Source organism: Scyliorhinus torazame, chromosome 2 (assembly GCF_047496885.1).
Source record: "Scyliorhinus torazame isolate Kashiwa2021f chromosome 2, sScyTor2.1, whole genome shotgun sequence".
In the NCBI taxonomy this organism is placed as follows: Eukaryota; Metazoa; Chordata; class Chondrichthyes; order Carcharhiniformes; family Scyliorhinidae; genus Scyliorhinus; species Scyliorhinus torazame.
Genome location: NC_092708.1, coordinates 375,976,120 through 375,995,377, shown reverse-complemented (window position 1 = coordinate 375,995,377; position 19,258 = coordinate 375,976,120). Strand labels below are relative to the sequence as shown.

At 45.4% G+C, this 19,258-nt stretch overlaps 1 protein-coding gene across 1 annotated transcript in view; it reads right to left on the bottom strand.

The window, feature by feature from the left end:
- The window catches only part of LOC140404691 (latent-transforming growth factor beta-binding protein 2-like), a 685,726-nt gene that overhangs the window by 131,469 nt on the left and 534,999 nt on the right, over positions 1-19,258 (bottom strand). Inside the window, exon 24 of the mRNA XM_072493356.1 lies at positions 12,934-13,062. Coding sequence (XP_072349457.1) covers positions 12,934-13,062 — 129 coding nt within the window. The remainder of the gene's footprint in view (positions 1-12,933; positions 13,063-19,258) is intronic.

The following is a 19,258-nucleotide window of genomic DNA, read 5'->3' as shown; positions in this document are numbered from 1 at the left end:
AAAATGACTTTTTCCTTTGCACTTTGTGACAAATTTTAATCACGTCTTCTAACTGAAGCCCATTCTCCCATAAGGGACACTCATGCAAAGACACTCTCGACTTTTTATTCCAAAGACAATTTGATCCTGAATCATCAAGAATTTTAAAGTTGTGAAGTTACACATTTGTGCTTTTAACTTAAGGTCGGTATGAAAACTATCAAGGACTCGCCCGCCTTCTGCGTGCGCATTGTAAATATGTATCGCTCAAAAGTTTCATTCTTTTTCGACGTGCAATGCTCATCAAATTTGTTTATCACAGTATCAAAGCATTTACTCTCGTCCTCTCGATTATATACGAAGGTGTTATAAATCTCATTCACCTGCGGACCTGCTACCGTTAGCAACAATGATATATTTCTTTCATCTGGCTGCGCTTACAATGATAGTTACTCAAAGCTATTCAGGAGTTTTTAAACTTTCCACCTTCTTCTTGCACTGGTTTTTCATTTTCCGAGATTTCCTTATGTTCCACGTTTTTCTTGTAGCATAATTTCACCAAATTGTCCTTCAAATGTTCACACTTCTGATCTTTAGTTTTTGATCACCCTCCAGATACCATGTTATGTTCTTGAACAGAGACAAGTACTGAGTTGGTGTATTAAAGAACATCTAGCTCAGGACTAGTCAATTTTATCATAGTATAATAAACTGTGGGGAGGAAGCTAGTGCTATCAAACTGGAACTTAAACAAGCACGACTAACCATGACAAATCATTCTCCAGACACCCCCCAGGTTAAAGTGCCACGTGCTATTACTTGCCTGACACCTACTGGTCGAAGGCTATATATATTTACACATACTCTTGCTTATGCATATCACTTCAGGGTCCACACCCCCATCTGGTCCATGAACATGCACAATTCCCTCGCCATCCCCGAACTAGCCATTGATTTGGGACTCGATCTATCCATCCGTGGCACCACTACACAATTAAAGTCCCCACCCATAATCAACTGGTGTGAATTCAAATCCGGGATAGATCCTAACAATTTCTTAAAGTCCATGTTGTCCCAATTAGGTGCATACACATTCATCAGCACCACCGATGTCCCCGCTAATACCCCACTCACTATCACAAACCTATCCCCCAGGTCCCGTACCTCCTGGCCACCACAAATACAGTCTTCTTGCGAAACAAAATCATGACCACTCTCGACTTTTAACCAAACCCTGAATTGAATGCTTGCCCCACCCAACCTTCCCCTAGCCATAATGTGTCTCCTTGAGGAAAATCTCCACCTTCAAACTCTTTAGGCGCATGGACACCCGGGACCTATTAATCGTACCATTTAACCCATGCACATTCCATGTTACAACGCTCACCAGGGGCTTCTGTCCCTCCCCTCTACCAAAACCCACCATCCCCATCAAGCTCGGACCTGCCCAAACCTCCATCCCCTCACGAAACTGCCCCCACCCAAAATTGCCGCCTCCTTTGTCTTCATCCAAACTCAACCAATATACCAAATGCGTTGCCAAATCATCCCCACCTGCCGGCCCCACTACTCCTCCCCTTCCCCCTCCCACCACTCAGGCTAAGCCCAGCAGCCCCCATCCCCACTCTGCTTCCATTCACTAGTATCTCCAGATAGCATGGTGACTCCCACTTGGAGGCTCAGAGAAAGGGCCCCATGTACGCCTTCCAAACTCCCCATCCCCCGAGTTCTGCTTGCATGCCACATCCCCTCCTTGATCCACCCTTTTATCATCTCCCTCAATGTCCCGTACCCATAACCCAAACCGTGCTCCTTAAGGAAGTCGAAAATTAATATTTCTGGCCCTCAAAAGTTAGCCAACGTTTGGCCGAGTATGGCACCGCAAACCGAACCTTGCACTGAAAATGCGCTGCCTTAGCTTTATTAAACCCCGCCCATCTCTTGGCCAAGTCGGCACTGAAGTCCTGTTAGATCCAAATCCGACTGCTTTCCCAGCTGCAGCCCAAACTCGCCTTGGCCCATCTCAAGATCTTTTCTTTGTTCTGAAACTTGTGCATACCCACAATCACCCCCTGCAGCGGATCCCCAGCCCTCGCTTCTGCCTCAACGACCTGTGGGCATGGTCCACCTCCCGGGCCTCGTCGAAGACACTATCTTGTACCAACTTGGCAAAAACGTCACGACGTAGCCCGTGACACTTGTTCCATCCATGCCCTCCGGCAGGCCCACAATATGAAGATTTTGCCGCCGGGACAATTCTCATGGTCATCCACCCTCACACGCAGTACCTCACTGACATCCCCCAGGATTGCCAGCTCTGACTCCAACTACACAATTCGGTCACTTTGGTCAGCCACCACCTTTTCCACCTCCTGGATCGTCGCTCCTTGCACCTCCAAGCACTTCCCACCCGATCCAAGAGGTCCTACAGCACCCTTAATCGCGCTTGACCAGTTTCCCTGCAACTCCTATCGTTGCTGCCAAAATTCCTCCTTAATAAAGCTCAGCTATTGCTCTATCGGCAGTTTAACCATCGACGACGATGACCCGTCCTCTCCGCCATCTTGTGCTGCACCACAAATCTCCTCAAACTCTTCGGCCAGGGTTCTCACCAACTTGAACCAGGTTTGATACCCCGTAGACATTCCAATCTTGGGGAGAAACAATCACCTTCGAGTCTCCACAATTTATCCATAAAAATCACCCATTAATCATGTAAAAAGGACCAAAACTGACACCTCCAAGCAGGAGCCACCTCGTGTGCAACCAATCAGACCATGAACCAAGTCGAACAATTCTAATTAATGCAGAACAGTAATCAACAAAGCCAGAATAATATTGGCCTAATGTCAAAACCAGAGAATAAGTCAGAGGAGGTCATGTTTGAACTATGTTTTTGCCAATATCCATGTCTGATCATTGAAGGACAGAGATAACATTCAAACCTAATGAGGAAAGCAAAGAAAAGCAACGAGACAGACATTTAGATGGTGATTTTCAATTGAGGCAGACATCAGAGTGGTGGTGGTGGACAGGTCACTTGCACTCAGTGTTGACTGTGGAAAGCCTAACTGAATTTGGTGACAGAATCTCATTATAAAAAACTGTTCAGCTACCAGTTCTGGGGAAGCACTGACAGGCAACCTGTTGATTTTGGGGATGGGGTGCGCAGAAGTCTGTTCATTCCTCGGTTAAGACCCGTCAGTAGAAACACAGAAGGACAAGTAGAAACCATAATGTTTTTTGTAGGGGGAGGAGATTCATTCACATTTGCCCTAGTCCCCAAAAAATCAGTTAAAAACTGAGCAAATATTTTCCAAGCACCCTCCCTTTAAAGGCTGCTGGTTAAGCCACTTTATATTTAGTTGCACCGGGCAGTGACCAATATTGCACTCGGTTCAAAATGTATGATAGGAACCAGGGATTAAGGTGTCATGGTAGTGTTACTAGGTAAATAACTCCAGAGGCATAGACTAATGCTCCAAGGACACAGGTTCAAACCCCACCACAGCAACAGGTGGAATTTTCAATTAAATGATAAGTCAACATTACTCGTCATGAGATTTGCAATGCTCGGAACGCCTCGCGAAATCTAATGAGATCTCGCGAGACGTTGCGATCTGGATCTCGCCTAGTGAGGGCGAGATCCAGATTAACATATTTAAGTGAGCCATTAGGTTCATTTAATTATGTCTACGTTGGATTCTCCCAAGGTGTGGGAACTAATGGCCTCGCCATGGCGCCATTTAGCACTGGTCCACAAAACATGGACCAGGCGTGATGGCACCTGGGGGATCCCCAGGCCATTGGAGGCCGCATGGTGGCTGGGCTCTGGGCAGGGTGGTATCCTGGCACTCCTGCTCTCACCTGGGCACCACCAGCCTGGCACCTTGACACTGGCATCTGGCACTGCCAGACTGGCAGGGGCATTGCCAGGTTGGCAGTGCCAAGGTGCCTGGGTGCCAGGTTGCCCATGCTAGGGATTGGGTCGGGGGTGCCCTGCCCTTGAGAGGTGGAGGGATCGAGGACCCCCTAAGAAGTAGGTTGGGGCAGTGAAGGGTTCAAGAGTCTACGGTGGAGGAGCAGAAGCGGGGGGCAAAGGATTGGGGGCAGCATTTAAAAATGGTGCTCCAATCCGTGAGTCATCTTCCTGCACTCATTGCAGGAAATGAGGTAAGTGCAGTCTCAGCGGGGTGCTCCCAGTTAAGGCCCCCAAAAAACTGTAGAGTCCCATTAGATAGCGGGGTCATTCTTGCCACCACCCCACTATACATGCCCAAAACGAGACTCTTTTTTTTTGAGTGTCAAATCGTGCCTCAAAAGCTAGTCTCATGAAACTGTTGGGTAGTCACAAAAACCCACTGGGTTAACTATGTCCTTTAGCAAAGGAAATCGGCTGTCTTAACTGCTCTGGCTTGTGACTCCAGACCCTTACAATATTGTTGACGCTTAAATGTCTTCTGAAATGGCCTGTTACACCATTCGGGTGTAACAAATATCTACAGAAAGGTCAAAACGTCTGCCTGGCATTAACCTTGGCACCAGAAATGACAGTAGCATATCCTACTCATTTGAGGCCCCAGCTCTGCTCTTTGTGGAACTCCAGTTGTTATAGCTTGCCAACTGTAAAATAACCCATTTATCTTGACTCTCTGCTTCCTGTGAGCTAACCCATGCTCTATCCATACAAATATGTTACCCCCTACACCATGAGCTTTTATTTTCTGTAGTGATCTTTGATATGGCACCTTATCAAATGCCTTTTGGAAATCCAAGTACACCACATCACAAGTTTCTCTTTATCCACCTTGTTTGTTACCTCCTCAGAGAACAAGGGCAGCATGGTAGCACACGTGGCTAGCACTGTGGCATCACAGCACCAGGGTCCCAGGTTTGATTCCCCGGTGGGTCACTGTCTGTGCGGAGTCTGCACGTTCTCCCCGTGTCTGCGTGGGTTTCCTCTGGGTGCTCCGGTTTCCTCCCACATTCCAAAGACATGCAGGTTAGGTGGATTGGACATGCTAAAATTGCCCTTTGGTTAGGAGGGGTTATTGGGTTAAGGGGATAGGGTGGAAGTGAGGGTTTAAGTGTGTCGGTGCAGACTCGATGGGCCGAATGGCCTCCTTCTGCACTGTATGTTCTATGTCTATGTCTAAACTCTATTGAATTAGTCAAACGCAATTTCTAAGGGCATGAATTTGACAGGCGTCACACGTTCAAGGACTTTGGTGCAGAAGAGTACTGGAGATGGGGTGGTAGTTTTCAAGGAAGTTGGCATCAAAGGGTGATTTTGTGAGGAGATGGGTAATGGAAGCAGATTTAAAGGAGAAGGGACAATGCCTAAAGAGTGAGAGTTATCAATAGTATCAGCTAACAAAATGACCAGGAGGGGAAGATTTGTCAGAGTAGAGTGGAGGGAACAAGAGGAAATGAACTCAGAGGGCATGAGGGAGGATATAGAAAATAAATTAGAGAAAAGTGTGAGTTCAGTGCTAGGGCAAGAGGGAACTTTACAGGAAGTTTATTCCAGTGGTTTAGTGGAAAGAAGGGATTTGGCAGAGGCAGCTGCTTGGATGGTCTCATTTTAGTGACAGAAGAGTCTTTGAGCTCCTCGCACTTATTGTGGAAGGTGGAGATGGAAGGGACAGGAGAGTGGGGTTTATGCAGGCAATTTTCAACAGACATAAGAAGCTGGGGATAATCCTGGATTAGTGATCAGTTTTAGCAGACGGGAGCAGGGCACCAAGAGTGCTTTTAATCTGACGGTGAATGGCCCAAACCAATTGTCTGCCATATCATTTCATATCTCCGCCCTTTGGAATTAAGGATGCAGAGATGATGGTCATACCAGGGAGAATGGTTAGCGCATGATTAATAATTTGATTGAAGACTAGACGTGAGACGCGAGAAAATCAATTGTAGAAATGTTAGGGCGAATGGAGAGTCAAAGGTTAGAGAGTTGGGATTTTGAAAGTGCAGTTGTAAATCAATTCGAGCATAGATTTTTCTAGGGGTAGACACAGAAAGAAGTAGGGTTGAGGCTCAGAAGAGGATATGGATGGAAAGTGATACAGGAATGTTATCAGAGGTGGATTTATCTGTGATTGATACAATGGGAGATAAAAAGTATAGGATTTTTTTGCATTTTTTGGCCTGTCCATTTTTTCATTTTTAGAATTAATTCTCGGGATTGGTATTTCCATCCAGTTGCTGTTCAATTTTGGATGGCAAATACGAGTATTTATTTTCATTCTTCAGGAACTCCAGCATCCATTGTCACTTCCTGCATTTTCTGCCAGAATTAACAATGGATGATATTTAAATAATATGTTAATACTGGGAATTGATCATCAAACATATTTTCTTCCATGAACATCGTAACAAGGTTTAATCAGGTACATTTTTGTGAGACCTCGCCTGGACAAATGTATACAGCAGGAGTATCACTCAAAAAGGCACCCAAAGGAAATTTTCAGTTTCAAATTTTAATATGGTCATGGTCAATGTTCTCTCTGAGTTGCATGACCTCACAGCAACTGGAAGTCTCCACTAAGACCGAGTATAAGTTAGCCTCTTTTCCTTGTAGTGCATTCGCAGTCGAACAAAAAAACTATTCTGTGCTATGATTTTCAAGTTGGATAAAAGTTGGATTATAAATTAGAAAGGAACATTCAGGAATTGAAGCACTGTTCCATATCATTAATGGGATTTCACATTTGAGACAAAAAGAATACATGCGATCCTTGACTTTACAACATTTGAGTTACTATGAACAGCACTTACAACATTTATAAATTGACATTCTATTTCAATTTTACAATGTTGGTTTAGACATTTAGAACCTACACCCAGCACGCTCATGTGTGCATTGATGTTCTGCACTGGCCAAATCTATGACTGGACAGGTTGAACTGTTTTCATTAGGTTGGTAATGAGTGTTTTATCCTGTTAAATTTCTTGGCCCAACCATCGTGATTTTAATGCATTTATATGCTTATGTTGTATTTATGTGCTCAGACTCGCAGACATTCAAGATTTAACAGGCAACTGACAGTGATCGATGGCTTCATTACATCCCCCACACTAACTGAGGAAGTTGTGCTGAGGCGTGCAGGCATCAACAGTCACCTCAGTAACTTGACATGGCAAAAGTCGAGAGCATTTAACACTACTAGGTGCCCCATGAGTGATTTCTGGCCTTGGTTCAGCAACCAATGCCCAATTTATATAATTGCTCCTATGGGAAGATCGGTTTCGACTTTTGACTTTTCAACTTACAACACAGTTTTCAGAAACCAATCGTGTCTTAGGTCGGAGGACTGCCTGTAATTCAAGCGGAATCCGCAATGATAAACTAAACTTGAAGCGTATAACATTTCTCCATTTACATTTTAGGATGGTCCTTCTGGAGGCAATGAGGTCAAATTAAGTAAATCGTACGCAGGCATAATTATTCAAATTATTTTTAAAATGTATGCAAGAAGCATATTCTATGTACTCTATATTTTCCATTTAAAATCAAAGAACAGGGCAGCACAGGAGGCAGCAACTTGGCTCATCAAATGTACTTTGAAGAGCAATCCAATTAATCCCATAGGTCAGCTCTTTTCTCTCATCCTTGCAATGCTTTCTCCTTCAAGAATTTACCAAATTCTCTTTTTTAACGCTACTATTGAATTTGCATGAATTACCATAAGAGCCACTTCATTCCAAATCCTAATCATTTGTTCTGTAAAAACTTTTTTCTTCAAATTATTGCTGTTTTTTTTGCCAATATACTTAAATTATTGAACTATACAGTTTCACATTATTTAGTCCATCAAGTCCTTCATGATTTTAAATACCTCTACCCATAAAATCTATGCTGGATCTCCTTTATTAATCATTAACCATATGAATATGATGGCTACAAGAGCGGGTCAAAGGTAAGGAATCCTGCTGCAGAAAACTCACCTCCTGACACCCCAAAGCCTGTCCACCATCTCCAAGGCATAAGGCAGGAGTGTAATGGAATTCTCTCTACTTGCCTGGATGAATGTAGCTCCAACAACACTCAAGAAGTTCAACACCATCCAGGACAAAGCCACCAGCTTGATTACTACCTCTTATACAAATATTCAATCCCTCCACCACTGACAAACAATTACAGCAGTGTATACCATCTACAAGATGCACGGCAGGAACTCATCAAGATTCCTTAGGAAGCATCTTCCAAACCCACCAACACTACCATCTAGATGGACAAGGGTAGCAGATACCTGGAAACACCACCACCTGGAGGGTCCCCTCTAAGTCACTCACCACCTTGACTTGGCAATATATCCCTGTTCCTTTACTGTTACTGGGTCAAAATCCTGGAATTCCCTCCCTAACAGCACTGTGGGTGTACCTACGCCTCAGGGATGGTTCAACAAGGCAACTCGCCACCATCTTCTCAAGGGCAACTAGGGATGGGCAATTAATGGTGGCCCAGCCAGCAACACCCACATCCCCTAAATGAATTTTTTAAAATCCATATTCGTCCAAGTGAACCATCTACTCAAAAGAAGTCAGGAAGACAGTGGCAGAGATAAAACCAAAAATGGAATAAGGCAACATGTAAATTCATAAAAGAAAAACCAGAAACACAATGAAATGGCAAAACCAGAGTGGAGAAAGATTTAAACTGAAATATTTTAGTTACTGTCTGAAAAAGGTAATTGCAGACAAACATCAATACAAAGAAAATTCTTAATTTCAACTTCATTCCTTGCCCCTATATCTGGAAGTTAGCTAATCAGCTGAATAATATAGAATTAAAAATGAAAAGCACACATAGGAGAGAATTATATCCAAAGATTAAGATTACAAATTGACTTACACATTGTCCAACACAAAGCAATTATATAGCAGGAAACAATTAGCTGCGAGTAAAGTTCTAAAGCAAATAAATGTTACAATTGAAAAGAGATAAATCGATCAATCCATGTATGGCAAACTAAAGAGTCTTACTTGCTAAATATCCATGGCTAAATTCATTGATAATCATTGTTATAAATATATAGCTGTCAGCCCTGGAATTGGTTTAAAGTGTTACTTTAATGGGTTTGGCGCACAATGAAAATAGAACATTCAGTGCAGAAGGATGCCATTCGGCCCATCAAGTCTGCACCGACCCACTTAAGCCCTCACTTCCACCCTATCCCCGTAACCCAATACCCCTCCTAACCTTTTTTGGTCACTATGGGCAATTTATCATGGCCAATCCACCTAACCTGCACGCCTTTGGACTGTGGGTGGAAACCGGAGCACCCGGAGGAAACCCACGTTGACACGGGGAGAACGTGCAGACTCCACACAGTGACCCAACGGGGAATCGAACCTGGGACCCTGGCGCTGTGAAGTCACAGTGCTAGCCACTTGTGCTACCATCCTGCCCTTAATGTTTGTTACAAGGCCTGGGAGAGTAACAAAGGAACTTGCTTGCAATCTGGATGGATAGTCTTTCCAATTGTAGATCAAGTTAACACATTTGGTTCAAGTCCTAAATGCTTTAATTCACAGAATAATAGTTAGAGTTTCATAAATTAGCTGGTAGAACATATGCTTGTGGAAATTATACAAAGTAAAGAAATGTGCAATACCATCCCAATTTAGTGGGTTGTCTTCTTTAACTTAAATGGAATAAATCCTCTACTCTCTCTCCTGCAGACACAGTGGACTTTGCTTCCTGATTAATTTTGCGGTCCTATTTCCAAAGTCCAGACTGCCCTTTTAAGGTGTTTAAGATTGTGCTTTTTCCAGGCTATTCAATTGCCATTCAACCACAGGTTGTGAGTATTTTGTGAGTGCATTTTGAAGTATGTTTCAATTATCAGGGCTACCACCTCAGTTGACCATGCCTGGTTTAGCTAGAGCTACCGATATAAATGATAGTGAAATAAAGATATTAGACTGTGATGCTGATACAACAAAAGCTGAAGCAGAAGTAAGCTATTCTATCCTGAGCAGGAGGGTAAATGTGTTTTCCAATTCATCCCAATTCAATTTTGCTTTCCACCAAATAGTTTTTAAAAAAAATGTATTTTATTCCAAACTCAAACCAATTGTTATTATTACAGAGAGCATCCACACATACAATTAATATACAGTTTGTACAAATGTCTCCCCTTTATATCCCCCTTCCCCCTGGTGACAAACAATTCCTTAAACATGGATAAGAACGGATACCATCTCGCGCAAATCCCTTCCTCCGACCCCTTTAGGGTAAACGTAATCTTCTCCAGGTTCAGAAATTCCTGTACATCTCCCATCCACGCCGCCTCCCCTGGCAGTGCTGCTGACTGCCAATTCTGTAGTAACTTCCACAGGGCAATCAAGGAGGCAAAGGCCACCACATTGCGCACTCCCCCCACCGCTCCAGCATTTCTGACGCACTGTATATTGCCACCAGGAGGAATGTTGTAACCCCAAATCCCAGTGTCTCCGACAAAACCTTAAACACAACTCAACCCATCCCTGACTCTCCCCCCCAACCCATGGTCCCAGACAAAGCCATTTGCCTCTTTTGTTGTCTGAAAATAATGCTTCTTCCCCTGGAACTGCACCCACAACTTGGCAGCATACAGCACCCCAAACCGACTTTGTTTCAAAAGAGCGCTGCCTTAGCCCTGTTGAAAGGCACCTGCCTCTTGGCCAGTTCAGCCCCAATGTCCTGGTATAACTTTACCCGATTCCCCTCCCAGGTACAGTCCTTTTCCCACCTCAGGATCTTCTCCTTATCCTGGAATTTGTGCGATCACACAATCACAGCCCGGGGTGGCTCCCTACCTTCAGTTGTTGTCTCGACGACCATGGCCCGATCCACTCAGGGGCCCTCTCAAAGACCTTCACATCTACCAGCTTCCCAAACATCTTCGACATGTAACTGGTAGCACTCGTTCCTTCCACTCCCTCTGTCAGTCTCTGAATATGCAGGTTCTGCCGCCTTGACAGATTTTCCTGGTCGTCGACCCTCGCCCGCAGCACCTTGCACATCTTCCCCATCATCGCCACCTCGGCCCCCAATGAGACGATTCGGTCGCTCTGATCCATAACCGTCTTCTCCACCTGCTTGATCGTTGCCCCATGCACATCCAGCCGCTTCTCTACGCGCTCCAGCGACCCGCGAAGAGATGCCACCGCACCCTCAATCACCACCGACCAATCCACCTGCATCTCCTTGCGCTATTGTCTAAATTCCCCTTGATTAAATTCATTAAGCTGCTCCATCTGCAAATTGGCCATCGATGACAACCCATCCCCCTCTGCCATCTTTCCCACTGCTGCTGAACCACGAGGGTCCTCCAATCCTGGACGAGTGCTCTTACCCACTTTAATTAGGGTCTGGTAGCCCGTCGTCATCACACACCAGGTGAGAATACACCACCCTCCTCTTTCCTCATGATTCATCACCAAAAGTCACCCATCAAATGGGCAGAAAGTTTCAAAACCTCCACCTCCACGCAGGAGTGTGCAACCGGCCACACCCTGGCCGCCACCAGAAGTCGCTGTCCAACAAATAGTTAAGAGAGTGTAAATTATTTATCACTTATTGAGACAAACCATCAAATTGTTTATGGTTAAACCTCTGGCAAAAAATAACTTCCAATTAGCTTATTAGAAATTTTTCATCTGAATTTAGATTCACAACCCAGTACGAGGTTTTCCTGAGGAACTATGCCCTTAAAGCAAGCTGTAACTCAATGCAAATTTTAAAATAACCCGTAGCCAAGATAATTTCCATCGACAAAAATGCCCCAAAAATCGTGAAATGTGACATGGCTTGAGGCGGAAGAATCTCTGGTTGCAAAAACATATCTAAAGTATCACAATTTGGTTATTTGACAGTACACTGAGCACACAAAATTTGGCCAGAGAAACATCTAGCATTGATTTTTCAAGGCGTCTCTGGCAATCTGCTCACTTCTTAAATTACACGACACTAAATGAATGACCTCATGAAAGTTACAGAGCAAACTTTGCAGTGCAACCGACATGGCCATTTGTGTGTATCTGCTGTTCTCATATATATCTTGAAATTACGATTCGAAACATTTTTGTATTACCGATATGCATTCCCAGATATTTTTACAAATTGCAACTTGAGCATGTATTTCCTTTCAGGGTTTACAAGGTGTTCAACATTTCATTTCCTTTGACTGCTATATTTGTATTCAACCTCTAATACTGTTCTAGTATATGGGCTAACTGTAAAACCGCACGGCAGTGAATGCAGTGCAAGGAGCCAAAAGGCGTTAGGCATAAACACAGGCATAAGTGACATCTGCATGCAGGTGAAGGAGAAAAACCAGAGTAAAGGAAGATGGCACAAAACCTAAAACCTAGGAAAGCAAAAGAAACACAAGCAGGAAAAAGAAGTTTATCAAGAACTATGAAAGACGGGGAAGTAAACCCCAATTTTTTTATTTTGTAGTCACAAATTGTCTAATTTATGACAATTTATCTGTCATCACCAAAGGCTAGAGATTTCTGATTGAGCCTGTCATCTGAACTCTAAATCAGAAGAGATACCAGGGATAAAACAGATTCTGGAACGCTGGTGGAATCTTCTGTTCCCATCGATGTCAACATGAATGGCTCGCCGCATCCGCAAGAGAACTCACTGAAGTGGAGCCAGAAAATTGCGGCCTGGATTTCAATGGTAGGATAAACTAGTGATATCAAATCGGCAGCCTGTTTTACATCACTGTAGCTGAGTTTTCATTTTTATTGAAATCAAAAACATGTCATCACCCTTTTTGTTCAAATGCCAAAGAGCAATGCCATCTTTACTGTTGGCACAATGGCCAAAATAAAATAAGTTTTACTTGCAGCCAAGTCCAGTTTATGAATTGTATTATATGTTACATAAACCACCATACAAAGTGTTAGGCATTTTGACCGCAGATACTTAAATATATCTAAGTATCTTACCTTCACAGCCTGTTCCATCAGCAGTAGTGGTATAGCCCTGAGCACAAAGACAGTAATAAGAGCCTGCTTCATTGTTTATGCATTCTCCATTCGGACCACAGATGTCTCTGGCCAAGCATTCATTAATATCTACGGAGTAGAGAATACACTGCAGAAAGTATGATACAGACAGTGAGAGCTCAGTCACAGAAATACAAGTAAAAACTGACCCCAAATCAAATTAAATTGAACTGGGTTATTTAACCATCCAAATCTAGTATTAGTATTTTTCATCACCATTTGTCACTTTTTGGGTAGGCTATTTAATCTAGCCACTTGCTGTTGTCCAATTCTTCATCTTAGGATAAGGAAAAACAAATAGCCTGCACACCAATGCAAGTAATATTTCTGTTTCACAGTATAAGTTTATATTGAAGATAGCTTTTCAGAAGTTTTCTGCTGAGACCGATCAAATCTTTCAACTGAAAACAGTGTAACAAGTAATAACCACAAGAAAATACAGGGTGAAAGATAGGTGATTCAAAAATATTGGATATATGATCAAAGATATATTTTGAGAACCAATCGATAGCTCCTTTGAGGTTTGTTAATTTTCATTGACCCGAGATGGAAACCTTAAAAATCGAACAAAACATTTCAGATTCACTTGATAGGATTTTCCTTCCCAAATTAAAATCAAACTAAAAGCTTCGCTGAAACATTACAATAAATAACGAATCCAACAGCAATAATGAACTCAAAATGATTCATTTTAATGCCTAATTTTGCCAAAAGCAAAATTAATTCCCAAACATTTCCTGTTTAGCACTTAATTCTTGGGATTCTCCTTCCTCTAAATACTGACATTTTTGAATTAATTTTTAATTGATTGTGATTCTTCCCAGTTCACTGGATCTTCACTTTTTATCAGAATTCTTTAATTTCAAAGGGATTGCCCTACTTACGTGGTTGATGATGCTGGCTTGCTTCTTAATTTAATTTGAAATAAAATAGGACACTTGGTCGTTCTAGCTTATTTATAAGTATTTAATAGTTTGTTGTTTAAATTTGAGTAAAATCTACTTTATTCAATATTTCCCAATAATTATTGAACTATTGACCTGTTTTTTAATTTCTCAACACGAGAAAGATAAAATTCAACTTTGCCACTAATTATGCACCCTGTCTATTTACTTAACAGAAAAAAAATTGAGTGGGCGTATTGGTGTAGAACGGGACGGCTATTTGTTATGCTATGATCCCAGGCCCAAACCCATATGTTGTTGTTTTGGGCAAATAATGCTCTATTTAAAGTAGACAAAGTCTGATGGTGCGATTTAACAGAAACGTTTCTAAGTGTCATTTCTTAAAATAAATAGAATACCCAATTCATTTTTTCCAATTAAGGGGCAATTTAGCATGGCCAATCCATCTACCTGCACATTTTTGGGTCGTGGGGGCGAAACCCACACAAACACGGGGAGAATGTGCAAACTCAACATGGACAGTGACCCAGAGCCAGGATCGAACCTGGGACCTCGGTGCGGTGAGGCATGAGTGCTAACCACTGCGCTACTGTGCTGTCCCTCTAAGTGTCATTTTGGGTGCAATTGGTGGGGTGTTTCATGAGATCGCACTTAACGGCACTTAGTGCTGGAAATGAGCCCCCATGAGTGCGGAGGTGGCGAGAAGGAGGGCAAGTTTCAATCGGGCTAAGGCGGTGCTTCACAAAAAGGTTCAATTTGGAATGTTGCAACCGGCGAGTCTGTGGGTCACACACCAAGGGAAGCACCACTACTTTGAGACGGCAGAAGAGGCGTGGACATTCATTGTGGACGAGAAGCTGGAATAGTCTGGCGAGAGAAAGAGCTTCTGGGACAAAGTGGTGTGGTGATTATGTGGGGCGAGGAAGGGGAAGGGAGGGGGGGGGGGGGGGGGAGGATTTTTCAATTTGTTAATTCTGTGATCCTGTAACTTTTCTCTCTTCCCCATGTTGCGGGGGGGGGAGTATGAGGAACTGTGGGCACCAGTGGGACGGAAAGGGGAAGGAGAAGGGAAATGCGCCATTAGGGGCGGGGCCAAGTGGGAAACGCAGGCTTTGTTCCCGCGCTATGGTAATTGTGGCGGGAACGGGGACACAGGAAGGAGGGGGCCTCGCACAGTGGGGGCCGAGGACAAGGGGGGAAGCCGAGGTCAGCCAGAGTTCGCTGACTTCTGGGAGCAACATGGGGGGTGCAACTACGCTAGAGGGGGATCTAGCGGAGAGAGGGGGGGGTTAACTGGGTTGCTGCTGCTAAGGAGAAGGGGGAGCTGTTATGGGATGGGGTGGTCGAGGCGGGAGGGCACCGTCGGTGGGATATACGGGTACGTGGGAACCGGGTGAGGAGCTGGGTTAAAAAAGGGGATGGCTAGTCGACAAGGGGGGGGGGGGGGTAAAGAGCCCCCCAACCCGGCTGATCACGTGGAACTTGAGAGGGCTGAACGGGCCTATTAAAAGGGCACGGGTACTCGCACACCTAAAGAAATTAAGGGCAGATGTGGTTATGTTGCAGGAGACGCACCTGAAACTGGTAGACCAGGTCAGACTACGTGAAGGATGGGTGGGGCAGGTGTTTCATTCGGGTTTAGATGCGAAGAATAGGGGGTGGCTATCTTAGTGGGGAAACGGGTACTGTTTGAGGCAAAGACCATAGTGGCGGATAGTGGGGGTAGATATGTGATGGTGAGTGGCAGATTGTAAGGGGAGGCGGTGGTTCTGGTGAACGTATACGCCCCGAACTGGGATGATGCAAATTTTATGAGGCGTATGTTGGGACGTATCCCGGACCTGGAGGCGGGAAAGTTGGTAATGGGGGGAGACTTCAATACGGTGCTTGATCCAGGGCTGGACCGGTCGAGGTCCAGGACCGGGAGGAGGCCGGCAGCGGCCAGGGTGCTCAAGGACTTAATGGAGCAGATGGGAGGAGTAGATCCCTGGAGATTTAGTAGGCCTAGGAGTAAGGAGTTCTCATTTTTCTCCCATGTTCACAAAGTATACTCACGGATAGACTTTTTTGTCTTGGGAAGGGCACTGATTCCGAAGGTGACAGGGACGGAGTATACAGCCATAGCCATTTCGGACCACGCTCCACATTGGGTAGACCTGGAGGTAGGAGAGGAAAAAGAACAGCACCCACTCTGGAGAATGGATATGGGCTTATTGGCGGATGAGGGGGTATGTCTAAGGGTGAGGGGGTGTATCGAAAGGTACTTGGAGCTTAATGACAACGGAGAGGTTCAGGTGGGAGTGGTCTGGGAGGCGTTGAAGGCGGTGGTCAGATGGGGTCCATAAGGGCACATAAAGGGAAGCAAGAGGGTAAAGAAAGGGAGCGATTGTTGAAAGAACTTCTGAGGGTGGACAGGCAATATGCAGAGGCACCGGAGAAGGGACTGTACAGGGAAAGACAAAGGTTACATGTGGAATTTGACCTGCTGACCACGGGTAAGGCAGAGGCACAGTGGAGGAGGGCACAGGGTGTACAGTATGAGTATGGAGAGAAGGCGAGTCGGCTACTGGCCCACCAATTGAGGAAGAGGGGAGCAGCGAGGGAGATAGGTGGGGTGAGAGATGAGGAGGGAGAGATGGAACGGGGAGCGGAGAGAGTGAACGGGGTGTTCAAGGCATTCTATGAGAGGTTATATAAGGCTCAGCCCTCGGAAGGGAAGGAGGGAATGATGTGTTTCCTGGATCAGCTGGAATTCCCGAAGGTGGAGGAGCAGGAGAGAGTGGGACTGGGAGCACAGATTGAGATGGAGGAGGTGGTAAAGGGGATTGGGAGCATGAAGGCGGGGAAGGCCCCGGGACCGGACGGATTCCCGGTGGAATTTTATAGGAAATATATGGACCTACTGGCCCCGCTTTTGACGGGAACCTTTAATGAGGCCAGGGAAAGGGGGATTTTTCCCCCGACTATGTCGGAGGCGACGATATCGCTCCTTTTGAAGAAGGAAAAAGACCCGCTGCAGTGTGGGTCCTACAGGCCCATTTCCCTTTTAAACGTAGATGCTAAGCTCCTGGCCAAGGTGATGGCGACGAGGATAGAGGACTGTGTCCCGGGGGTGGTCCATGAGGATCAAACTGGGTTCGTTAAGGGGAGACAGCTGAACACGAACATACGGAGGCTGCTAGGGGTGATGATGATGCCCCCACCAGAGGGGGAGGCGGAGATAGTGGTGGCGATGGACGCTGAGAAAGCATTCGACAGAGTGGAGTGGGACTATCTGTGGGAAGTGCTGAGGAGATTTGGTTTTGGAGAAAGGTTTATTGGATGGGTACAGCTGCTGTATAGGGCCCCGGTGGCGAGTGTGGTCACGAACAGGCAGAGGTCTGACTACTTCCGTCTTTATAGAGGGACGAGGCAGGGGTGTCCCCTGTCTCCGCTACTGTTTGCATTGGCGATTGAGCCCCTGGCCATAGCACTGTGGGGCTCCAGGAAGTGGAGGGGAGTACTCAGGGGAGAAGAAGAACACCGGGTGTCATTGTATGCAGATGATTTATTGCTGTATGTTGCGGACCCAGTGGAGGGGATGCCTGAGATAATGCAGACACTTAGGGAGTTTGGGGAATTTTCGGGGTACAAATTGAATATGGGGAAGAGTGAGTTGTTTGTGGTGCATCCGGGGGAGCAGAGCAGGGGAATAGATGACTTACCGCTGAGGAAGGTGACAAGAGATTTCCGGTACTTAGGGATTCAGATAGCCAGGAGTTGGGGAACCTTACATAGACTTAATTTAACACGATTGGTGGAACAGATGGAGGAGGATTTTAAGAGATGGGACATGGTGCCCCTGTCACTGGTGGGTAGGGTGCAGGCGGTCAAAATGGTAGTCCTCCCGAGATTCCTTTTTGTGTTTCAGTGCTGGTCGCAAAGGCTTTTTTCAAGAAAATCGAGAAAAGTGTCATGAGTTTTGTGTGGGCCGGGAAGACCCCGAGAGTGAGGAGAGGGTTCTTGCAGCGTAGCAGGGATGGGGGGGGGGGGGCTGGCACTACCGAGCCTAAGTGAATACTACTGGGCCGCCAATATCTCAATGGTGTGTAAGTGGATGGGAGAAGGGGAAGGAGCGGCGTGGAAGAGATTGGAGATGGCGTCCTGCAAAGGAACCAGCCTACAAGCACTGGCGACGGCGCCGTTGCCGTTCTCCCCGAAGAAATACACCACAAGTCCAGTGGTGGTGGCAACACTGAAAATTTGGGGGCAGTGGAGACGGCATAGGGGAAGGATGGGAGCCTCGGTGCGGTCCCCGATAAGAAATAATCATAGGTTTGTCCCGGGGAGAATAGATGAGGGATTTGGAGCATGGCAGAGAGCTGGGGTTGTGCAACTGAGAGATCTGTTCGTAGACGGGACGTTTGCGAGTCTGGGAGCGCTGACGGAAAAATATGGGTTGCCCCAAGGGAATGCATTTCGGTACATGCAACTGAGAGCTTTTGCGAGGCAACAGGTGAGGGAATTCCCGCAGCTCCCGATGCAGGAGATTCAAGATAGAGTGATCTCAGGGACATGGGTGGGGGATAGTAGGGTGTCGGATATATACAGGGAAATGAGGGACGAAGGGGAGATCATGGTGGATGAGCTGAAGGGATAATGGGAAGAAGAGCTGGGGGAAGAGATTGAGGAGGGGCTGTGGGCTGATGCCCTACGTAGGGTAAACTCGTCGTCCTCGTGCGCCAGGCTAAGCCTGATACAATTCAAGGTTTTGCACAGGGCGCATATGACCGGAGCAAGGCTCAGTAAATTTTTCGGGGTAGAGGATAGGTGTGGAAGATGCTCGAGAAGCCCAGCAAACCACACCCACATGTTTTGGTCATGCCCGGCACTGCAGGGGTTCTGGGTGGGGGTGGCAAAGGTGCTTTCGAAGGTGGTGGGGGTCCGGGTCGAGCCAGGCTGGGGGTTGGGTGGGTCCTCAGGGGTGTTTTTGTATAGATATTTGTACTTGGTTATGTATATTGGATTGTTTGATTTTATCTCTGGAGAGTTATTATTTTTGTTATGGCAGTTGCCATTTAGTTTATATATTATTTATTTACTTGATAAAACGGTCACTGTTATTTATATTGTTTTATTGTTGTAAAAAGGGAAAACCTTTGTATTGTTTTGTTTGGCCGGAAAATTTGAGTAAAATATTTTTTATAAAAACCAAAAAAAAAAAAACGGCGCAAGGTGTAGTTGAACATCCTTGACTTCCAGCGTGTTTAACCTGTGGTGACGTGTCAGTTACACGCAGCACTCACCACACCAGCAACAAAAGCATCAGCAATCTACGAAAGCATTTCTTCAACGGTGTCATCAGGTGCCACATGTGCATC